Source organism: Pristis pectinata, chromosome 24, assembly GCF_009764475.1.
Source record: "Pristis pectinata isolate sPriPec2 chromosome 24, sPriPec2.1.pri, whole genome shotgun sequence".
NCBI lineage: Eukaryota > Metazoa > Chordata > Chondrichthyes > Rhinopristiformes > Pristidae > Pristis > Pristis pectinata.
In genome coordinates this window covers 9,850,935-9,875,116 of record NC_067428.1, presented here as the reverse complement: position 1 = coordinate 9,875,116, position 24,182 = coordinate 9,850,935, and the positions used below count along the sequence as shown (strand labels likewise).

Genomic DNA, 24,182 nt, shown 5'->3' with positions numbered 1-24,182 from the left:
TCCATCCTTGCTACTAGCAGCCACCTGGGCTAATTAAAAATGTTTGCAATTTTGGTTCAGAGTTTTACTCTGAGATGAGAATCTGCTCTATTACCAGGACTGCCTTTTCCACCTCTTTGACTTTGCCTGAATCAGCTTCTGACCAGGTTCAACTGCTGCTAGGACCTCAACTATAATCTTGTTACTTCTAGACTTGACTATTCTATCATACTCCTGAGTGGCTTCCCCTGATCTAGCTTCCATAAACTTGAGGACATCCAGAAGTCTTCTACCCCTGTGTTAGTTCACATCACCTGTTCACATTCACACATCATCTGTGCATGCTGACGTTCATTGCTCCAAGTAAAGCATGATGCAGCTTTACCAGTAAATGAAAATTAAAAAAACACCGTAGATGCTGAAATCTGAAATAGAAATAGAAAATGGTGTAAAAACTCAGCAGGTCAAGCAGCATCTGTGGAAAGAGAAACAATTAACATTTCATATCTGAGACCCTTCATCAGAACTGAGAATTAGAACAAGTTAGTCTAGATAGCAGATAACCCCATCACCCCAAACTCATCACCCTTTGTTGTTGCCCATCACCCTCCCCCACCTTCTGAGTACAAATGACATTCGCAGGGATGTATTGTCATGATCAGATGACCAGGGGCAGAGATATCCTCTCAGGTTGATCAAGAAAATGCTTATGATGTGTATCCTTAGATTTGGATGATATATGTCACATATATTTATGTTTTAGGACATAATAATCACTCTGTGAGATGTGAATTTTAAGTCAACCCGGAGGTTTGTATCTGGAGGTCTTCCTTGCATGTGCTCAAATAAACTAGTGAACAAAGGAATTTGAGTTTCAGCTGATGACAGTGGAGTGCAGCTGAACGCCCACAACATCCCAGATCTTTTCGTTGTTAGAAGCAGACATGAGTGTGTGAATTTGAAGGATTCCCAGATACACCTGATGCTGTGAGGTAGTGCGGGAGGGAGGGTAGACAGGGAGGAGAGGTGTCTAACTTCCAGATAATGAAATTGGAAATGTTTGGACTCGAGAGAGCTGTGAACAGCGATTCTTTTTTTGTTATTAAAGCTCAGCTTTTATATACATTTTCTGAATAATCTGGAACATTGTCCATAAAGTTTACTTCAAAATGTAATAGCATACCCATTGAAGACTACAGTATTGTAAAGTAAAAAAAGGCAGACTTCAGGGACAGGTAAATCACATTACATATTTTATATATTATAGTTATATATAATAGCTTTTTAAATATATATTGCATTATATATTTTTCCTCTTTCATTATGCAAGATGATTTCATACAATGTTCAAGATTGCAAGAGTCCCTTTGACTCACTGAGCTTGTGCCGATCACAGGATCTTCTATTATATTGCAAAAAACCTAGATCAACCAGCATTATGACCCAGTGTTATCCAGATAAAGTTTTACATACACAGTTACTATAAGTTAACTTTCCTGAACTCAAGTCTGTATGTAACTTTTAGTTCTAATTCTGAGAAAACAAGGTCCACCAAGGTCCTGCTCTCGACAATCACTTTCCTGATCCTATTCAGAAGGAGCCCCTTCCCTTCCCATATCAAGCCTCCGTGACTCTGCAATGACCAACTTCAGTTTGCCTCATTCTCACTGCTACACTCTGCACCCCAGAATCAATCTAAAAGCAAAATATTGCAAATGCCAGAAATTCTGAAATAAAACAGAAAATGCTGGAGTACATAACTTCCTACGGATTAGATGATTGTGACTGATGTGACTCACAGCGGTTTCATAGTGGTCTGGTAATATTACACGCTTGAGGAACTCAGCAGGCCAGGCAGCATCCGTGGAGATCCGTCCAGCATCATAGTGTTTTTCATCCAGATTCCAGCATCTGCAGTCCTTTGTTTCTCTAATATTACATGCTTGTTCAATGACCATAAACTAGGGTGGATAGGATGCTTAGAGCTCAAACCTTGAAGGATTCCTGTCCAGAATACAAGAGGGCATGGCTTTAAAGTAATGGGTGGGAAGTTCAAGGGAGATATCAGAGGAAGGTTTTTTACCCAGAGAGTGGTTGGGGCATGGAATGTGCTGCCTGGGGTGGTGGTGGAGGCAGGTACATTGGTCAAATTCAAGAGATTGCTAGATAAGCATATGGAGGAATTTAAAAGAAGGGTGTGTGGGAGGAAGGGGTTAGTCTTAGGAGAGGTTTAAAGGTCGGCACAACATTGTGGGCCGAAGGGCCTGTATTGTGCTCTACTGTTCTATGGTTAAAACCTGTCTCGAATTGTTGGCATCCCTATTCCGCTGTCTCCAATAGTCTAAATAAAACAGTGTAAAGGGAATGCCAACGTCTCAGGGGCACCCTGTCATAAGAGAAGGTCTAAGGACCATAACCTGGGCTGCAAATTGTCTTTTCTCCACCTAGATTCAGTTTGCTGTGCGTTGCCTTTTTTTTCTATCACTTGCTTTTACGCTATATGTTTAGTTTTGCAGTTCTCTTCCTCCGGCGCCGAGGCTGGTTGCTCGGGCTCTCCCTCCCACACTCACCCCGTCCCGCCGCCTCCGCGGCCCCGGAGCTTCGTTGCCCTGGCAACCGCTTGGGTGTTGCACTGAAATGGCTCGCTTCCGGCCTGGGCCTTTCCGGTCCGGTGCGGGGTGGCGGGTGGGGGGAATTCTGACGATGAAACACCGTGGGTTCCGGGCCTGGTGCAAAGATGAAGAAATTCTTCGGTGACTTGAAGCGGGATTTAAAGTTTAAAAGCATGGGGCCGGGGCACGTCCTGACCGAGGACACGAGGTGAGGAGGGGATGCGGAGACGGCTGAGGGTTGATGGATGGGCTGGAGGGAGAGCGGGGGCCTGGAGTCTGGTGCTCTGATATGGAGTTAAATCGCCTCCCTTGGAAAAGGGCTCGCAGCTCGGCAGTTGTCAACTAACTCCTCGGTTTGCATCATTCCCACTCTTCCATTTATTCTGATGACAACTGTGGACCGTCAGATGTGCGTATGTGGGAACATGTCAACTTTGCTTTCCCGTAAAAGACGAGCAACGTAGAGATTTCCACATTCAAGTTTCTCTGTTTCTCAGTCTTTGCCAGTGTCCGTTTGCTTTCTAAATCACGGAGGTTGTTGTGACTAACGGCTGTTTCATAGGGCCGTCTGGTGAGGATTTCTCCCTGTGAGTTTCTTTACCACCACCACCAACCTAGCCCCTCCCCTCTTCAATCAGTGCTTAAGAAAGGTTCAAGTTTATTGTTATAGACGTACACACCCAGGGTATGAATGCCATGAAAATTAGCTTTTTGCAGCAACACAGTACATTTCATACAGGACAAACATAAGTTAACATAAACTTCAATTTACCAATTTAATTTACGTTATTTTGTTTATTATTATCGCATGTACTGGGGTACAGTTAAAAACTTGTCTTGCATACTGTCCATTTAGATCAGTTTATTACAACAGTGCATTGAGGTAGTACAAGGTAAAAACAATAACAGAGTAGCAGCATAAGGTGGTACGGTACAGAGAGAGTGCAGTGCAGGTAGACAGTTAGGTGCAAGGTCACAATGAGGTAGATTGTGAGGTCAAGAGTCCAATTTATCACACTAGGGAACTGTTTAATGGTCTTATAACTGGGATAGAAGCTATTCTTGAGCCTGGTGGTACATGCTTTCAGGCTTTTGTATCTTCTGCCCAATGGGAGGGGGCTGATACAATAGGATCATTTAAGAGACTCTTAGATATGGATGAAAGAAAAATAGAGGGTTATGGGAGGTGTTAGAGAAGGGGGTAGATAGAATGTGGATAAGGTTTATATAGTTTGGCACAACATCATGGGCTGAAGGGCCTGTACTGTGTTGTACTGTTCTGTGTTTTAATAGCAGCAGGTTGATCTGACCACTTTTGACATGAAATTATTTGGGTGATCTTTTAGCTGCTTTGTAAGCCATATGGTCATACTAAGTAGCTGTGGTATCAGATTGCTTGAAAAAATGTAAGGCCAATTTGGATGTAAATTAATTTAAACAAGAGTTGTTGGGGACCTACTTGCTTTGCCCTATTACAGCAAGGAAAGATGTATACAGCCGCTTTCATGGCTTCAAGGTATCTTGTGACTTACAGTCAGTGCATTGCATTTGAAATTTAATCATCAATTTTACACTGGCAAAATGCAAAGTTATGACAAAGTTGTGACTAATGCAAAGTTAGGCTTTGATGATCTAGAAATTAGAAATAAATTATTTTGATCTCTTACTTAATGTTTTTAGAGAAATATAGTGGCTCCCTGTTTTTAATAAAGTTTAATCATTAATAAAATATCAGTCAGTGGAACAAAAGAGATATGCATTCATTAGGCAGAGGATGTATGACACAAGTATGATACAAACCTGACAGACTGGAAATGCTGAAAAATAAAGACAGAAAATGCTGTAACTGCTCAGCTTGTCAGGTAGTAATGCTAGAGAGAAACACAATTTTCAAATCAACGACTAGCCATCAGAATAGATCTGATGAATGTCACTGACTTGGGATGTTAAAGCTCTTTGGTGTGCCAGTGTGGCCTGATCTGCTGAGAAGTTTCAGCATTTTCTATTTTTAGTTATGTCATAGAGTTGTAAAACATAGAAACAACCACTTTGGCCCACTGCATCACACCTATCTATACCAATCCCACTTGCCTGCATTAATTCCATATACCTCTATGCTCTCCTCATTCAGGTACCTGTCCAGATGCCTCTCAAATGTTTTTACTGTTCCTGCCTCTTCCTCCACCACTGACAGGTCATTTCAGAATTTTATGTATTTAAATATAAAAATACCCCTCTGATCCCCTTTAAACCTCCTCCCTCTCACCTTAAACTTGTGCCCTGTAGTTTAAGGCATCCCTGCCATGGGAAACAGACTCTGGCTCTGTACCCCTCATAATTTTGTATACATATATCGGTCACCTCTCGGCCTCCATTATCACAAGTTTAACTTTAGGCCTGCTGGGTCCTTAACTATTGACTGCAAGGATCAGTCTCAGACTTGCTTTTGTTGTTGCTGACCTTGAGTTTCAGCCTTTTATTTGTTCTGTCTTGAAACAGCTGTGATTGTGATACAGAGCCTAAGTAGTTTTGTTGTTCCTTTTATGGAAGTGTGCATCTCAGAATTTTTCCCCTATTAGACCTTATTGACCTCTGTGTGATATTTCAGTACAGTAATAACTTCCAGATCGGAGTTTGAGTGGCACAATTGGAATTTGTGATCACTATTGAGAGCTGCCACTTTGTTTATATAAATGAATTCCTGACATTCCCTTTGTTGGGATTTTTGGGAACTTCACTGTCATGAGGTCCTGTGCATCCCGAGGGCCAAAACTTTTCCTGTCATAAACAGAAGAAAGTATTGACAGTCGGCTGTACTGGAACTGTAAAAGGCACAGATCTGCTTTTAAAAACAAGCATAATGTTTTTGGATGTCAATTTTTATTTTAGAAATTTAAAAAATCAAAATAAACAAGGAATATAAATTTTAACATAGCTTTTAAAGTCTATTTATAAGATTATACTTCCAAGCACCTATGTGAAGCTCGCATTAAAGGTTTTAAAATAATTTGGTTTAAAATTACAACTGAAAGATCGTTTTTAAACGTCAAGCACTTTACTGAGGCTCATGCAGCCATTCCCTGCCCCTGCACTTTGATAGGAATACCTCTGCATCTGTTGGATGTGATGAAGAATTGTACATTGAATTCCTTACATAAGGGTCAGACATCTAGCCGAAGTTGTCTCTTTAAGGGGAGTCTGTTGGTGGCGCTTGATGGACTAAGTCATAACTTGGCTTTGGTCCAAGCACTTTTCAATCTACTATTTACCACTCTTTAATAAGTCTTTTACAATACTGGCACAAGTTTAATTTTAATTTTTAACTGTTAAAATGAACACCAGATCTGAAGCATCAGCTAATGGTAAAGATAATGGAGACCAACCTACTCTGGAAGCTATTTCTAACCTGGATAGAAAGTTTAACCGGAGCTTTACCGAATTGAAGTCCATTTTAAAGGACTTTGAAGACAAACAAAATACTCTTATCCAGCAAGATGCCAAACAAATGCAACTAATTGCTGAACTCGACCGAGCTGGTAAAGAGAGAGATGCCAAACTCCACTCACTTGAAAAAGCCTTAATTACGACCAAGCAAAACCTGGAAAAGCAACAACAGAGGATCATCGACCTGGAAGGATGCAGCAGGAGGAAAAATTTAAGAATCATCAATTTTCCAGAGAACACTGAGACTGGTAACCCAACGGAATTCTTTTCTAAACTTCTGGTTGATGTGTTTGGTTCCAAAATGTTCCCTGTTCAGCCCATTCTGGATAGAGCTCACAGAGCATTGAGATCTAGACCTGCTCCGGATCAAAAACCTTGGCCAGTAGTGTGGAGATTTCATTATGTCAATGTCAAGGAACTCTTGATTCGTACCGCTCGTGGACGTGGAATGATTCAATTTAAACAATGGAAGTTGCGAATAGTTGAAGATCACACTCCAGAAGTTATGAAAGAAAGGCTGACCTACAAACCAATTATGGCTCATCTCTATCAAAGCAATTATCATTCCCAGCAAGGTTGAGAATTACACTACCTGATAAATCTCGCAAATGGTTTAAATCTGTCCAAGAGGCTGAGGAATTTTTGAACTAGCTTTTAATTTTAGAAGCTAAGAAATGCGGAAGAGACACAGTGCTTTTCCTTTGATTGACTACCTACTTGCTTTATTATCCAATTAATTTTTAGATTTAAACCTTTCTTTTTCCTCCTTTTAATATTTTTAATGTTTTGTTTTAATAATAATTAAGAATTTAACAAAATGATCGTTTGCTTTCTTTTTGAAATAATATAAAAAGATTGGAAAAGAAGTTCCCTCTTCTGCATTTAGATAATAAGAAATCCCATGTTAGAGTATTACTTACTAACTGGTAGCAAACTGCTGATATTAACTTCCAGATTTTCATATCCACATATGTAGAAGTTGCTGTAAAGTTTGTGGCATTATGGTGGCAAACATTAATAGTTATCACTTCATTACTCCATGAAATCCAGGCTAATGTTATTTTGTAAACTTCTTAGCAGGATTCACCAGAGCTGGACATGTCACCTTGCCAGTGAGCATTATTAGACTGGGTAATTCCTAGGTATATCCAATCAGAATCTGCTTTATCTTCATTTGTGCACTTCCAGCAGGTGTTGCTGGGTTGTGATTAAGTTATATGACAACTTCTCATTGCTGAGAGACAATTTATCACTGTATCCCATGTGTGTTCAATATTTAGTGCATTCACTGTATTCCACTTAATTTGCCCTATTTCCTTTTCCTATAAATAACTTTCTTTCTTGAAGTTTCTTTTGGATGAATTATGCTACTTGCCAGCAAGGGTATTGTACAACTAAGCTAAACACCTCAGAAATATTCCAAACCCAATTTCTGCTGAGTCAGCTGACTTCCAGTTGCAGTTAAGGGTTACAGGTGACAGCAGAATCCCTGGCCTAATTAGCAAGGAATATCGTGACTTTTTTCATGTGCTTCTTTCTTTCCTCCTTGAAAAATGCTCATTTGTCAGACTACAATTGGTGTCTTTTACATCCAAATGCCAGAGCTGGTTGATGTGGTCCTAAGCTTTAGTATGAATCATGGGTCCAGGTATCTTGATATTAACCGAGCCATTGGGATTGTCTTACGGAATAAGTTTCCATCTTGTGTTAATGCTGAAAGCAGAAGCCCCAGTAGACTATATGCTTTATGTTTCTTAGTAGAGTGATGCATAGGTCATTCTGATTGTCTCAGCTGATGGGAATGGAGTCTCATGATGAAATTATCTGTCCACAGAGAAAAAATACCCAGCTGGGAGCAAGGCAGTGATCTCACCAAAGCAGGGCTCAATGTCACAAACATGACAGGATTAAAATCTCTTGTATGCAACTATTTTTAAACACTGCATAGTGTACTGTTCATGGAGAGGTCTGTGCACGTGCTTTTTTTTCAAACTTTATGCTCTTTGGAGTAAAGGATGTCAGTGTTGCAGATGGAACTCTTTCCATATTGGAATTGGTTTATTATTGTCACATGTGTCGAGGTACAGTGAAAAACCTGTCTTGCATACCATTCTTGCAGACCAATTCATTACACAGTGCATTGAGGTAGTACAAGGTAAAACAATAACAGAATGCAGAATAAAGTGTAAGTGCAGTGCAGGTAGACAATAAGGTGCAAGGTCATAATGAGGTAGATTGTGAGGTCAAGAGTCCATTTTATCATACTAGGGAACTGATCAATAGTCTTATAACAGTGGATAGAAGCTGTTCTTGAGCCTGGTGGTTCGTGCTTTCAGGCTTTTATATCTTCTGCCCGAGGGGAGAAAAGAGAATGTCTGGTGTGGTTGGGGTCTTTGATAATGCTGGCTGCTTCACTGAGGCAGCGAGAAGTGTAGACAGAGTCCATGGAGGGAAGGCTGGTTTCCGTGATGTGCTGAGCTGTGTCCACAACTGTCTGCAGTTTCTTGTGGTCACGGGCAAAGCAGTTGCCAAATCAACCCATGATGCATCCAGATAGGATGCGTTCTATGGTGCATCGATTAAAAATTAGTGAGGGTCAATGGGGACATGTCAAATTTCTTTAGCCTCCTGAGGAAGCAGGGGCGCTGGTGAGCTTTCTTGGTTGTGATGTCTATGTGGTTGGACCAGGACAGGCTATTGGTGCTGTTCACTCCTAGGAACTTGAAGCTCTCAACCTTCTTGACCTCAGCACCGTTGAAGTAAACAGGAACATGTGCATCACATCGTGGTTCCCCCCCCCCCCCCCCCCCCAATTCAAGTCAATGACCAGCTGTTTTGTTTTGCTGACATTGAGGGAAAGGTTGTTGTCATGACACCATGTTACTAGGTTCTCTACCTCCTTCCTGTACTCCAACTAATTGTTACTTGAGATATGACCCACTACGGTGTATCATCTGCGAACTTATAGATGGTGTTAGAGCAGAATCTGGCATACAGTCATGAATGTATAGGGAGTCAAGTAGGGGGCTGAGGACGCAGCCGTATGGGGCACCAGCGTTGAGAATGATCGTGGTGAAGGTGTTGCTGTCTATTCTTACTGATTGCGGTCTGTTGGTCAGGAAGCCAAGGATCCAGTTCCAAAGGGAGGTGTTGAGTCCCAGGTCTCAGTGTTTGGAGATGAGTTTTCTTGGAATGATAGTATTGAAGGCGGAGCTGTAGTCAATAATAGATAATCTAACATAAGTGTCTTTACTGTCCAGATGCTCCAGAGATGATTGTAAGGCAAGAGAGATGGCGTCTGCGAAATACCTATTTTGGCGGTAGGCAAATTGCAGTGGGTCGAGATCCTCTGGGAGGCTGGAGTTAATGTGTGCCATGACCAGCCTCTCAAAGCATTTCAGAGTCACCGGGAGGTAGTCATTCAGGCATGTCACCTTGTTTTTCTTGGGTACTAGGATGATGGTGGTCTTCTTAAATCAGGTGGGAATCTCGGATTGAATCAGGGAGAGGTTAAAAAATAGGTCAGTAAATACCCCCATCAGGATCTAAAACACAACCAGCAATACCATCTGGGCCAGATGCTTTCTGGGGGTTCACTCTCCATAAGACCGATCTTGCGTCCAAACATCCAGTTACATAAATACGCACTCTAGGTCAAATATAGAATAGCCTGTTGCAGAGTGAAACCCCTCTGTGCTGTGGCACAGTGTGCCGCAATCTCAGAAGGCACCTCTTATGGTGGCTTTGTGATGTCTTCCACTTTGCATTTCAGAAAGTCTATGGCTTTTATGAAGTGAATTATGGCTGCTGAAAATCATTTAATTGCAGCTGATGGACAGAGGATGCTTTCATACCACAAATAAGTGTTGGATTTGAACCCATGTCACAAATGTCCAGTGTGTAATCCACTGTGATATTCAGTTACACTCGTACTTGTATTTTCCCCCTGAAATAATCTGCTAAATTTTCTTTGCAACAACTTTTCTGCATAGTTTGATGAACCATGTGTAAGATAAATAGTTTAGGAGCAAGGAATCAAAACAGCATCTGAGAAATAGATCAACACTAAAATATGTTGATTGAGAAAGAAGTCTGGGAACTTTCATGGGTAAAGCAATGAAACTTGACAGAATTTAGCTGCAGTTTTTTTTATGTTACTGGATTGAATTAGCAGACAGTTCACAAGTTAAAAAGGTGTTGTTTCAATGGTCTGATCTTGTTTGAAATTCAGCATGCAGTTGTCTTGGTGTGAAGGATATAACTACCTTTGCTGAGGTAGAGATATACAAAAAAGCTTATTTGTAGTATGAAGAAAGGCTAAGGAAACTATATTGATTTCTTTGGAAGAAAAAAGATACTCAAATCTCCTAACTGACAAACTGAATGAAGGAAAATTATTCATCATGAAATGATATTAGTAACATGGAGATTGAGCTTCATTTCAAAGAAAAGATAAGTTAGGTCTAAGAAAGTAAGTTGAGGAGAACCTTTTCATGTGCAGTCTCATAAAAGGTGCACAATAAACTGGGGCACTGGCAGTCTTGAAGGAGCATAGGCATCTCGCACTGAGGAACATTGATGCTTCAGCATCATTGAACTATTATCATAAGCTCCAAGTTTCTCAGATTATTTGGAAAGACTATTGAAAGAGTTTCAAGAGACAACTGAAGAATGTAGATGAGATGGATTAATCTTGAAAGGGTAAGATGACTGATTCTTTTCCTTTCAAAGCAAATTCATTCCTAGTTTAGAAAATTTAACTTTTGTCTTACCACATGTAGTTATATTCTGGTAGAGCACTCATTACATGCAGCTTATGTCTTCTGAAAACAGACACTTGCCAGCATAAAACATCACCCAAAATTATGAGAAATTCTATTTCCGTCGTAATCTAGGAAATCCACTGAAATCAAACCCAAGGCTCAACAGAATCCTCGGAGACCACCAGCCGAAGAATCGCAGATGGCAGCAGCTGCGGCTTTATCTAGACTGGAGGTTAAACAGCATAAAGGACGATCCACCTCTGGACTGAGCAGCTTAAAGAATGAGGGTAGGTGTTCATGGAAGAGGAATAAAAATCTGCTGTGTGGTTGACTTTAGATCTTTAAAATCAGTAAAGGACTGCCACAAGGATTTAGAAAAGCATATCCTTCCCTGAGCTATGACATTCCTGCATGAATGCATTAGAGCAGCAAGATTATACAATTTTGAACTTGCAATGCCTTTAGTGAATATTTTTCACAATCTCACTGCGTAAAATTGCTAGCAGATACAACGTTATCGCTGTTGGTGGCTGCTGTGAGGGAAATATGAGGTTTAAGAATTTTGCAGACATTGAAATGTATGGTCCTTTGTGTTTTGTCCTGTTTCTCACCATGTGATTGCTATCTCTATGCAAAATAGAATTGGGGATGATCTTGTGCTTTATTTTCTGTATGATCTCTCAGAAGTATTGTTTGATTTAGGAATTCTGTTATTAGGAGAGAACTTGAGTATGATATCATTCAAAACCATAATAACCACCACTCATTTTCTTATGGTTCCAGTCTATGGGCTATGTGGCTGTCTAGGTTTGTGGATGTAGGTAAGGGATATTATAGGAGTTGTACTTTGAGATGGGGAAGAGAAATATGTTGGATTAAAATTAGCATAAAGAGATGAACTGTGACAATAAGCCCTGAATAGGCTAACGTTAAGCATTCTGATTCTTATCTAGAAATTGGCAAGTACCACTGAACAAGGAATTGATAAATTTGGTCACGGGTCAAAGCAGCTAGATTAGTAAACTGTGATGTCATAATTAATAAGATTTCAATGTTATGAAATAGGTTGTGTGCAAGACCTCTGAAATCATGCTTGAAACCATGAGTGCTCTGAGCATGTGATAACTACAGTAGGACATTGAGTTCTGGTCACTGCAACACAAAGTGTTGCAGGATCTTTCTTTAGATAGATAGGTTAAATGAGTTCTCTGATCCATGCTCATGTTTCACAAAGCATGAGCAAAGGTCAGGGAACTCATTTAGTCTGTTACCATCCCAATGCCTGGAGTGAAGTTGGATGCCACCAAATTTGGACTTGCTAGCTACAGGTTATGGCTCAGTAACTTAGCATTGAGTGCCTACTGTGCCACCAAGTGGTCAGACTCCACAGTATAGATTTCAGAATTAGGGGCCCTTGCGATTTGTTGTACTATGAGAGAAAGTGAGAGAACTGCTTCCTGCTCATTGAATGAGCTAGGAATTATATGATCAATCTAATGCTTCATCGGCTTTGCACAATGCTTTTGGTATTAATGTTGTCATATAAAATTTGAATTTGTTTTATCATATTTGTGAAACAGTTATCTGAATTTTTCAATTATTTTAAATGTAGTAAAGAATGAACTGATGGCAGAAGCTACAATCCCTGAAGTACAAACTGTAAACAATCAGGTAAGTATTACATTAATAATATACTAGAGTACCAATGGAAGCTAATTATCAAAAAATGTACCTTGACAGAGTTATGGTGCTTTATCTACTTTTTTTAAAGTTCTTAACTTTAAATTTCAGACTCCTCAATTAGTTAATTGGGAATAGCATTTGAACAATAAAACGAAAGAGATGCATGTATTTTGCTAGCATCAAGCTATCCTATTTACTTGCTGGGATACAATTGCTTCCTGAATGTACTGAAGCCTGTTACTCTGTACCATGCAGTTTCAACATAGACATTTGTAGCATCTTAAAATGCACATCAGTACTAGTTACATCCAAAAAATGTTGTATTTGATTTTTTAAAATTCAAAGACGAGCAGTTCAGATTCTGCGAAGACTCATAAAATAAGCTACAGTAGAAGCCTATTTTGTGTTATTTTTGATAATGTTATTTGATTAATTTTGGTTTTTAAAGTAAGTTCATCATTTAATGCTTATAAATTCATAGTAAAATGAAATCCTGCTTTTTTGTTGAGTGTCCTACTAAATGTGCAAACTCCATATAATTGACAGAAATTTGCAATGCACACCCCTCATCCATCCTCCCATTTTTGTTTTGAACAAGACTTCTGAAGTTGTACATACTTTTGGTGTGACTCTAACTCTCATGGTATTGTCCTCAGTAAAGATTTGATACCCAGATACAGGGGAAATGTAAACATTAAATTTTAAGTAAAAAATAAAATTTTTTCATTGTGATCCTAGGGTCCCAGCAGCGCTCTGAAGGAAGATAGCACCAGTTTCTCTGTTGATGCTGTATACTTTATCTGCCCTTTGACAAATGCCTCGATATCCAAAAGTGTGAGAGAGGTGCACATTAAGGAGGCCATTCTTATGGTAGGTTTTAGATATGATTATATGGTTTCATACTTTGCAGTATTATTAATTAAACCATCTTTTGATCAGCTCCTTTTTTCTTTTTTCCCCTTTATGAGACCCAATCACAGCATCAATTCTCAGATGGAATGGCTTGAGATTTTAAACTTTTGTTCTTAAGATTTCCAAGTGTGGACCACATTGAATTAAATGTATTTTGCAGTAAGATATTTAAACTCACTGTATTGGCAGAATTTGGTACAATAATTCTCCCTGACTCCTGTGTAGTTGTATCATATGTAAACACAGACTGGATAGGTCCCTTTTTGATCCTTGGTCTGTGTGTTATATGGGTTTTAGTATTCCCATCAGTGTCCTGTTATGGTTAACTTTAGTGTTTCTGAAGAATAAAATCTCTCAGAGCCCCTGTTGGGTTATTATCCAGAGACCACCCTTTTCCCTCCACTCCCCACCACCACCGACAAAAGGAAATATTTTTTATTCACATCGTGTGAGTATGAGCTTGAGGGTCAACTGTGATGCCCTGGTGGTTAAATAGCATGCTGGGATTCTGTATAAATACTTGTGCATGATACTTGGATGCTATACCTAGGAACAGCAAGAGCTTGTGAAGTAACACCCCAAACTGAACACAGATGTTGTAAATATGCTGCTGTACTATAACCCAATACAGAGAGTTCAAAATGACTTTATAACTCAGAAAGATGTTAGTGAAGCTGATGGACAGACAAATATGGATTTGTATTACTGCTAACCTTTCTGGGTCGGCTTGAAAGAAACTCAGTCCATCTATATAGTTGACTACCCATTCCTCAGAAATGAGCCAGCAAAACTATTGGGTTGTAGGAAAATGAGTGAATCGTAGCTCTAAGAAATCTATCCACCTGGATGCCTTGGGAATTGCACTAACTTGTAAAAGAAAGGTAATTGCTTGTGCCATAAATGTAATCTTCCAGTGCCAAATCCTGAAAATCTAAAAGAAAAACTAACTACATGTTTTTATGGCTAAGATGTGGAGGAATATTGCAAAAAAAATTTAATGAAAGCACCAAACTACCCAAGAATTGTAAAATGATATTGTACATATAGGGGCCATTCATCTCGTCATACCTGTCTGTGTTGGCTCTTTGAAATGGCAATTGAAATTGATTAAAGGTCAGCTTTGTGTATTTAAGGAGTTGTGTATATGAATGATAAATGCTGACCTCACAATAGCTGGTCATGTTTAGTGACGCTGTTTGAACTGATTGCCTGGCCAGTAGCAGATGAGAAGATGGAAATTCTTCCCCATCAAATGGTGTGACGACAGAATTAATTGGATGTTATTTCTGCAGCAAGAATCCTGAAAGAGGACGAGGAATATTCAGTGTTTCTAAGACTGAAGTAATTATGGCTGGTCTGGTAAATAATGAATGAAGTTCTTTGGAATCTTGACATTTGGCTCTGACTCATTCAAAGAAAATTGATCATAAGCTCTTGACTTTTTCCCCCGATTTTTCTTCCAAAAGTTACCCTTTATTGTTCTTGGTTCACATACCCTACTAAGTGGGATTTCACCAGCTGTATTTGTAACACCTTAAATTCTGATTACTTATTGCCCTTAAGTCTGGCTCAGTCTCTCAAGCTTTTGAATTCAAAATCTTTACATGCTAGGTTTTGCCCTCGATCTTTCTCTATGATTTTCTCTAACTCTATGCACCAGCCTATTCTCTTTGATTTTCAACTTTAGTCTTATATGGTATCCAAATTATTTCCCCCTCCTGCATTTTGGGATCTTGTAACATTTTTCTAAAGGGACAATTGAAAAAAACAATGTATTTTAAATGAGTAATGCTAAAAGCTAGAGGAGATTTTTTTTTATCCCTCGGTTTGTAATCAGAAGCTCTGAAAATTGACCAGGTCAGAACAACTGCAGGGATTGCAGGATGATCACAGCTGTTGGCCTTGGCACTTCTGAGCAGGAAAATGGGAAATTAGCTGGAGTTTCCATACCTGACCACTGCACAGCATCTTTGCTGCAAATGGTTAAGGTATCTACTCACTTTCAGTCTGATTTTTGGATGACAGCAAAATATGGACTGACTGTAATGTCTTTGCCTTTGAATACTGTTCTGACGTTTGTTGTTGAGCTTGTATGTGAATATAAAAATAATTTGGGTGATATACTAGATGTAGACTAGCACCTGAAAGAGGTCAGTCTCAGGAGAGAGGAGATAGTTGTTGATGGGAAGGGGAATATTTCATGCTTCAAGTCAATCCTTTTAAACTACTTCTGTATAAATGTAAACAAAAACTCAGTAGTTTTTCGTGTAATCTCTGAAGCACTGCATGTCCAACTGTCTTTTAAATTGGATGTCCAGTCACCTATCTCATCCTCGCTATTAGCTTGGTGTTCATTCTCAGTTTTAAAAAGAAATAAATATTTTGGGAAGTTGCAGATTATAAAACAGTGAAAGTTTTGTGGTATTGCATTCTTTCTAATTGGATCACACATCTTTCCAATATAGAAATTTGCTGATGATCCGATACGAGCCTCTATAATGATGATTCATACATTCAACAAGGATAGAGATAAAATAAAGATAGCTTGTGAAACTCTTGGCAGGTAAGTAAAGGACAAATATCTCTCCATTCAACTAATTTCTAATTGTGGAGACATCTAAATGTAACATTATCATGTACATTTGCCTGTATAGATCTTAGGCTAATGACGAATTTCAAGCTTGCAGAAGTGCAAAGCACCGACAGCTTATCCACGGCACTTAACCAAATAATTTGTTTGGGTGACTAATGGCAAAATCTTGAGTGTAAAAAAAACTTAAATGTATATACATGTAAGTGACTGCTGGTACTCTGGTCAAAAGATAGTGGATCAGAGGAGTCTCTTGCTCATTGCACTACTGGCAACCAGAACTTCCTGGCTTTTGCATTGGTTGACTGTCTTCACCATTCAGTGATCCAGCTCTGCTGAAATTCTTCCATGCAATCAGAGAGCTAAATGGCAGGGGGCCTCCAGCGGAGTAAGACCATGGTCATTTATGGGGTCTCTGGCTTAGCCTGGGACTTGAGAGATGTTGAGGGTGCTGGGTGGGGGGCGGGGGCGGTGAGTGGTGGGTGGTGTGAGGTGGTGTGAGCAGTGGGGGGGAGTGGATGCCGAAATGGTATATAAGAATAGATGTTGTGGCCCATATAATTGCTCAAAATACACAGTGCTTAGAGCCAGCTTCATTGAATTTTTTTCCAAAATACTCAACCATAGTGCTTGGGTATTTTGGAAAACTATTAAATGAAGCTGGCAATAAGTTTTGAAAATAATTTGTAAGATTTTCAAATCTGCATTTCCTCCAGGTGATTGACATTTTAAAAAAAACTTGTTGCCATTCCTAGTCTGTTCTTTCTTTGGGGTGGGTAAGAAGCCGTTCCCTATCCCTAAAAGGGACACAGCCAAGAAGGTCACCTCGAATTTCCAAGCAAATTACCTGAAAATAAAGAAAGTTGTATTGTGAGTCATGTGACCTCCCTGCACACAGATGATCAGCTGGTGGCACAGAATCCACCACTGGGTCAGCCTTCTGAACTCTGAGGTGCTGGGATCACTGGAGCACGCATCGCAACTGCAACTACATAGTGGGTGGCGGGCAGACATTAGGTCAGGCAATCCACTCCATTGTATTTCAGTGCATTTTGAACACACAAATAGGTCATTTGGTTGGACCAGGCAGGTGTAGATGCTGCATGCGAGTCCCCACCTAAACTTAGTCCAACCCCAAAACTTCTTCCTTTTATTTCTTTCTCATTCACGTTAGTTTAGCTTTCCTTCAAATGTGTCGATTTTCTTAATTGCTCTGCATTCTATTCAGACTCCAGGTAACTAAATTTTATTGAAACTACCGATTGGATTTTTTTGGCGGAAGGATATAAGGACTGTTAGGGCTGCTGCCTGGCAGTGCCAGAGGCCCGGGTGCAATCCCAAGTCGAGTGCTGCCACTGTGGAGTGTGCACATTTTTCCAGTGACTGTGGGGTTTCTCTGGGTGCTCCAATTTCATCCCACGTCCCAAAGGCATGTGGGTCGGGGGATTAATCGGCCACTGTAAATTACATCTAAGGTGAGTGGTAGAATCTGAGGAGAGTTGATGGGAATGTGGGTAGGATTAGTGCACAGATTTAGTGGGCTGAAGGGACTGTTTTTCTGTTTCATTCTATGGCTCTATATCTCTAACAATAGAGAAGATGGTCATTTGGCCCATTGAGTCTTTGCCGGCTCACGGAACAATCTGATTTTTTTTCCCCATTAATTTTCCCTGTAACCTATTCTCCCCATATTCCCATCAATCCAACCACCCAATGTATGGGCCCTAGTTTCAGTATTGCATGCAAATGGATTTTTCCTGCTCATCATATCAAACCCTTTAACATTTTTAATTATCTTTATTAGTTCACATCTAGCCTTTCAATTTTTCCTAACTGGTATAACTGAGTTCCTGATGAGTATCACCCCTGTCTGGTGGACTCCTATCTTCTCCGCTCGTGCCTGCTCCAGTCTCCCCATCACCACCGTTGCCATTCAAACTATTAACTGGGCTTTTGTCCCTTTGATATCTCCAGTATTTCCAGTGTTTTCAGCTTCTTTACCATTTTATTTTTACTTGAAAGAAAATGTAGAATTAAACCAACTATCATCCTGTAAATTATGTAAACTTTATTTTAAATAACAGATACATTGATAACATATGCAATAACCCCAGTGAAGAAAAATACAGAAAAATCAAGTTGCAGAACAAAGTCTTTCAGGTAAATGCTCTGATTCATTTTATTTTCTTCTCCTTGTCACTTGATCCAGAGCACTATTTTCAGCCAAGTGGTGGACCATAATATGCAGTATCATATTTAATAATCAATAGTTGCTGCCTTTTGTGAAAGAACAGATGGAATCAATGTACAATAACAAACACGTAGAAATCCAGAACATTTTTAATAAAACTGCAATTTAAATGATTGAGTCTCATTAAGTCATTAATCTGAATCAAGACCCATTTCGAAAGACGGAGAGTGCCATAGATACAGGAGCATCTATTCTACTGTACAGTGACTTTTTTCTTAAGTGAAATCTTCATAATGTGTGTGAATATCCTACTGTCCTCCCTTGGTGGAGGAAACTGTACCCCTCTATGTAGAAAAACCTTTGAAACGCCCCCAGAATAGTAAGGGCCCAAAATAATGGAGGTCACTTTCAGGAGAGAGGCTACCTCCATGACTGAGTTGGTCGAATTACCACCAAAAAAGCTGGTTAAGTACTGAAGGACATAGCTGCCAGGCTGGTTCCTGGCAGATGTTGAGCGAGCCATTTTATAGTTCGAAACCTCCTTCCCAATCTACCTGTTGCAGGTACATCTGTTCATGTTAGTATTGGTAGGAATGACCACTGTGTAGTCCTTGTGAAGACAGGGACCCTTCTAAGGACACTCTTATTGTGTTGTGTGGAATGCTGTATTGAATGGTGTGGACTGGTAGCAGATCTGCTGAGTCGAAATTAGGCATCTGTTAGCTTGTGTGGGTCATTAGCAACAGAAGAAACATATTCCACCAAAATCTGTAATCACGTGACCTGGCACATTCCTCTGTACGGGGAGCATATGTCTCAGAACTAAATCAAGCATAATTAAAAATGAGGTACTAACCTGCTGAAGCTGCAACACAGGACTCCTCATATTATATAGTAAAGCTAGCATGCGATAAAGTAAATGGGCCCACAACCAAAGGATCAGATTGATAATCTGCATTCCCTACCCATCTAGTCATGAATGTGATGGATAATTGAATAGCTAACTGGATGTGGAGGCTTCAAGGAATTCCCACCCTCCAAGATGGTGGTAGTCAGTATGTGAGTGCCAATGATAAGGCTGAAGCATTTGCAACTATGTTCAGCCTGAAGAGCTGTGGATGATCCTTCTAAGCTTCCTTCTGAGGTGCCCATGATTACCAGCCAGTTTTCAGCCAATTCAGTTCACTCCAGGGAAGGATGACAGTTTAGGGTTCTTCTGCCACAGGAGAGGGAGGGGCAGGGTCCGGCGAGGAAGCCCCTTAAAGACTGTAAATGTGGGATTAGGTTATCACCCCCGGGGAGCCACACAAGTGGCATTGGTGCTTTGGTTTGTATAAAAAAGTAACACTAAGAATTGATCTGTACACGAATGTAAAGGTTTGCACTGTTTTATTATTGTATATAGTTTCTTTTATTATGAATAAAGTTTATTTTGTTTAAAAAAAAGTGTTATGAAGAAATGGCTACATCAAACATCATGGAACCAGGCAACATTACTGTTGTAGTATTGAAGATGTACTTTGGAACTAATCTTGTCTCTAATTGAGCTATACATGTACAGATGCACATTTCACCAGCAAAGGTGAAAATTGCCTGGGTGTGTTCTCTCCACACACAGCAGGAGAAATTCATTCTAGCTGTTCACCCCACAATCGTCAGTCTGCTCTCAAACATCAGCAAATAGTTTGTTTATTAATTTTAACCGAAGTATTGCTGGCAAAGGGAGTATTTATTGCTAATCCCTATTTGGTGGTGGTGAGACGTGTATGAATGGTTAGGAGTTCCTACAGCTGAAGGACTACACAAAGTTATTAGGTAGGGAGCTTCAGGGTTTGAATCTAGTGACAATAAAGGAATAGCAATACATTACCACGTTGGACTGGTATGCAACTGGGTGTTGTAGGGAAAGGTGTTCCATGTGTCTGAAGCCTTTGGCTGCCTGCATGTAGAGGTCACATGTTTGGGAAGTGCATTTGAATCAGGTTGGCCAAGCAACAGCAGTTCATTTTGTAGATGATTGCAGTTTGTACTGGCGGTGGAGCAAATGAATGTTTGGGGCAGTGGATGGGATGTTGGTCAATTGGATGATTTGTCCTTTATGGTGTTGGAACTGCACTCGTCCTGGTAAATAGGGAGAATTCAATTGCACTTCACATCTAGCCATGCTGTACCCGATGTAGGAATAAAGCAACCTCTGTTTCTCAACCCAGCCTTGTAGGGACATTCTGACTGCAGGTATTGATGTCCGTGTGCAGACCTGCAGATGCATGCATCTCCTTTGCAAGTACAGAAGATAAGAAATTCAGAGTGCCATGTCAGTGGGGCACATTCCCAAGAAAGAAAGATTTAGCATTATTGGCGAATATCACTGTCAAACATTGGGAACTAAAGGCTGACTTAATCTTAATTTCTGAGTATAAGCTCCTATCTTGCTGGCGTGAATGTTCCCATTTCCCACTGTAGCTTTCAGAAACAAGTTAACATAAGAACCTATTGAATCCACATATCTCCGGGGAGTCTACAGTTTTGATACCATGGCATTCAATAGCATATTGAATTACTCTGCTGTTGTTCAATCTTCAAATGAGGAAGACCATTTTAGGTTTTATTTACTCCAAGTGAGGAAGTGCACAGGACATTAGTCTTTTAAATAATATGCCTGCATCCCTCTTTTCAGTAAAGTTATTGAACTTCAGTTGAGAGCTATGGATTAATCTTCTCTATTTAGTAAGATTCCTATCATTCTCCACCTTTTCAAGCTTGAGTGCTGATTGAATACCACTACTCAGTTCTTGAATAATAGAGATCAGTCTCTGTACCAGCTATTGGGCTTGATTAGAAGCTAGCGTATATTGGAAGATGGATTCATACGCATCTCTCACTGATCTTAGTAAATGCCTCAGAATTGTATTAGCTTTGTTAATTCCTGCTCCATAATGACTGGATATGTTGAGAGCTCTGTCCTCTGTCACTGTATTGTTTCCTGGAACTTCTTGCCTTGCTGTTTTGATCATTACTTATTTGGTATATGTGTCCTTTAGGGGATCTTTGGGATTATTAAATGATGTTGGTGTGGTGATTTATCATTCAATTAAATTTACATCCTCATTGATGAATTATGCATTTGAACTGTCAAATAGTTTGGATATTCTGTTCTATGAATTTTCTTTCTCCCTCTCCAACAAGGAAAGGATATCTGAACTCGAAGGGACGCATGAATTTTTACAGTCAATTGGGTTTGAAAGAAAAAAATTGCAGGTACCTGGGCAAGGTAACCATGAATTTTCAGTGACTTTTATTGATTGTTCAGAGCTATAGAAGAAACAGAATTGGGAGCAGGCTGGTCTGCCCTTCACGCCTGCTCTATCACTCAGTAACGTCATAGCTAATTAGTTGCCTCAGCACCACTGTCCTGTATTAACTCAAATCACCTGGTTCCCTTGCTATCTAAAAAATCTATTGACTTCAGCTTTGAATATACTCAGGGACTGAGCCTCCACAACACTTGGTAGAGAATAGCAAAGATTCACAGCCCTCTGGGTGAAGAAATCTATTCTTATCTCTGTCCTGAATGGTTGAGCCCTAATTTAGTCATTCCCTTATTCTGGATATCCCAGCTAGGGGAAGCATCAACCCCTTGTCTATTCTGTAAAACCATATAAGAATTTTGTACTTTTCAATGAGATTACCTCTCATTCTTTGAAACACAAGAATACATCCTCAGTCTGCTTAATCTCTCCTTCTGTGACAAACCCATCATCCTAGGAGTCTAATCTGGTGAATTTTGCTGCACTCCTTCTATGCCGTGTATCTTTCCTTGGATAGGAAGCCCAGCCCTGTATGTTACTCCAGATGCGGTGTTACCAGTGTCCTATGTAATTGGAGGAAGATATCTTCACTCTTGCATTCAGTTCTCTTAGAATAAAGGCCAATATACCATTTGCTATTTGTTTACCTAACCTGTATGTTAACTTTCATGTACAAAGGCACCCAGGTCCATCTGAACATCAACAACATTTAGTCTCGCCAATACTCCACATTTTTCTATCAAAGTGGATGATCTTGCACTTTTCCACATTGTATTCCATTTGCCATGTCCTTGCCCATTTATTTAACCTGTCCCAACCCTACTGAGGCTCGGTCTTTTCTAGTGGAACAGTTCTCTCTTTCTCCAGTCCTGGTGCCAATTCTGCATAAATTAAAGCCCATTTTATCCACTCTGATCTTTGAGCCAAGCATTTGTATCCACTTTTGCTATGCCTGTCTTTAAATACTTACCATTATCCTAACTTTGCTCATCAAAGTCCACACTGTATAATGAAGTTTTAGTTGACCCCACACACACATTTTCCCAGGTACCAGTAGTTTTGAGTTGGCTGACTTCAACTGATCAACTGCACCTAAAGATAGGGAGTTTGTCAAGCCCATTACCTATTTGTGTTTGCTCTGGTCATGTGTCTGCAAGTACCATTCTTAGTGCAGAGTGGATTTGTATGTGCTTTAGAACCTGTGAATCATTGGGCTGAAATTTCCTTCAAATTATTTTTTTGTAATTAACCAGAATTTTTCATTCAAAAAAAATGACTGTTATCATCAAGTGACCTGAAGTGACATTGAAATATGATACTTGATGAAGAAGTTCTTTTCTTATTCCAGTTCTTCCTTTCATCATTAAGTGCCCAGTGAATAGCCCATTTTCCTGAGGTTGGTGTCTTCAATTCTGTACTGGAGTTGACCCAAAATTTGAGTTGCAATGAATGGAACTGCTCTCTTCTGAGAGAATCACCTTTATGTTAGGGTCAGCTATGCAGGGAAGAAGTAAAAAAGTAGAATTTCAGTGTGATATGTAATTCACCTTTTGCATTCTAACTTAACCAACTTTTAAAAATATGTTTAATCCATAGAGAACGAAGATGATTTTTATGTGTTAAATGAGGATTTTGTTACTACATGCGAAGAACTCAGACAATACAAGGATGAACTTTTAAATGCTGAGCCAGTCAGAGCACAACTGGATCGACGGGTCAAAGTTTTTCGACCTTCAGCCCAGGCAGCAAAATTCGAATTACCCAGTGACTTCTATAACCTGACTGCTGAAGAAATTAAACGGGAGCAGCTGATGAGGTAAGACTTAATCCACATAGCAATGCTACTGGGTTAAATTCTCTGGTTTAATTATGAGGAATGGGTATACTTTTAAAACTTAGCTATCTGTTTGGAAGGGAACGACCTGATCTTCCAGAGCACCTAACCAAATCATTTTCTGCTTTGCAACTTTTATACATGCTTGAATAGCTTAACTCTATACTGCCTATACTACACTGAACTATCAGGTTCCATTATTGTATGGAGCTTGAACCCATCACACTTTGACTCTGATAGCAAAGCGTAGTGAATAGACTGAAATACTGATCGTTTTGGTGAATAAATGCTTTTTAAAAAAAACATTTGAAGTGTCAAAAAAAAATTTACTCTGTGTAGGTTCCTGTTGCAGAGTGCAGTGAAAAGTTGTCCTTTTGTACTATGGATAGCACCTTAATTGTCAGCAATAGCTTTTCTGGACAGAGACTTGTGTGAATGTGTGGGTGTATAGCGTGCAAACACTCTGTCTTCATAATCTCTATTTCTTGGTCAATAAACTACATAATGCTTCATAAGTCACTTGTAATTCACATCCTCATTTCTAAGTGTATTGCTGTAATATTTGGAGAGTTAATTATCCATCAATTACTGTTATTCAGCAAGGGAGCAGGTTGTTTTTTACTGTTTTATAATATGAAAATGTGTGCCTAAAAGCTGGGTGAGAAGGTGGGTAAATACTGATACATCATTCCTTAGTTTGGTGCTAATTTTCGTTTGACCATGAAACGCCACAATAAAGGCACATTATATAAATGTATTTCTAGTAGGGATTAGTTTTTACTGTTCTGCTTGACACAGCAATGAAACAAGTTTGCATTCTTCATTGTGAGTTTTAGATCTCTCTGTATCCCACTGGGCTCAACTGC

General features: G+C 39.7%; 1 protein-coding gene across 1 annotated transcript in view; it reads left to right on the top strand.

Moving 5' to 3' along the window:
• The first annotated feature begins 2,643 nt into the window (after window positions 1–2,643).
• The window catches only part of ubxn6 (UBX domain protein 6), a 28,772-nt gene continuing 7,233 nt past the window's right edge, over window positions 2,644–24,182 (top strand). The window contains exons 1-8 of the mRNA XM_052037675.1: window positions 2,644–2,799; window positions 10,931–11,085; window positions 12,411–12,469; window positions 13,220–13,351; window positions 15,859–15,956; window positions 18,068–18,143; window positions 21,361–21,445; window positions 23,079–23,298. Of these exons, the coding sequence (XP_051893635.1) occupies window positions 2,717–2,799; window positions 10,931–11,085; window positions 12,411–12,469; window positions 13,220–13,351; window positions 15,859–15,956; window positions 18,068–18,143; window positions 21,361–21,445; window positions 23,079–23,298 (908 nt within the window). The 5' untranslated portion in view covers window positions 2,644–2,716. The remainder of the gene's footprint in view (window positions 2,800–10,930; window positions 11,086–12,410; window positions 12,470–13,219; window positions 13,352–15,858; window positions 15,957–18,067; window positions 18,144–21,360; window positions 21,446–23,078; window positions 23,299–24,182) is intronic.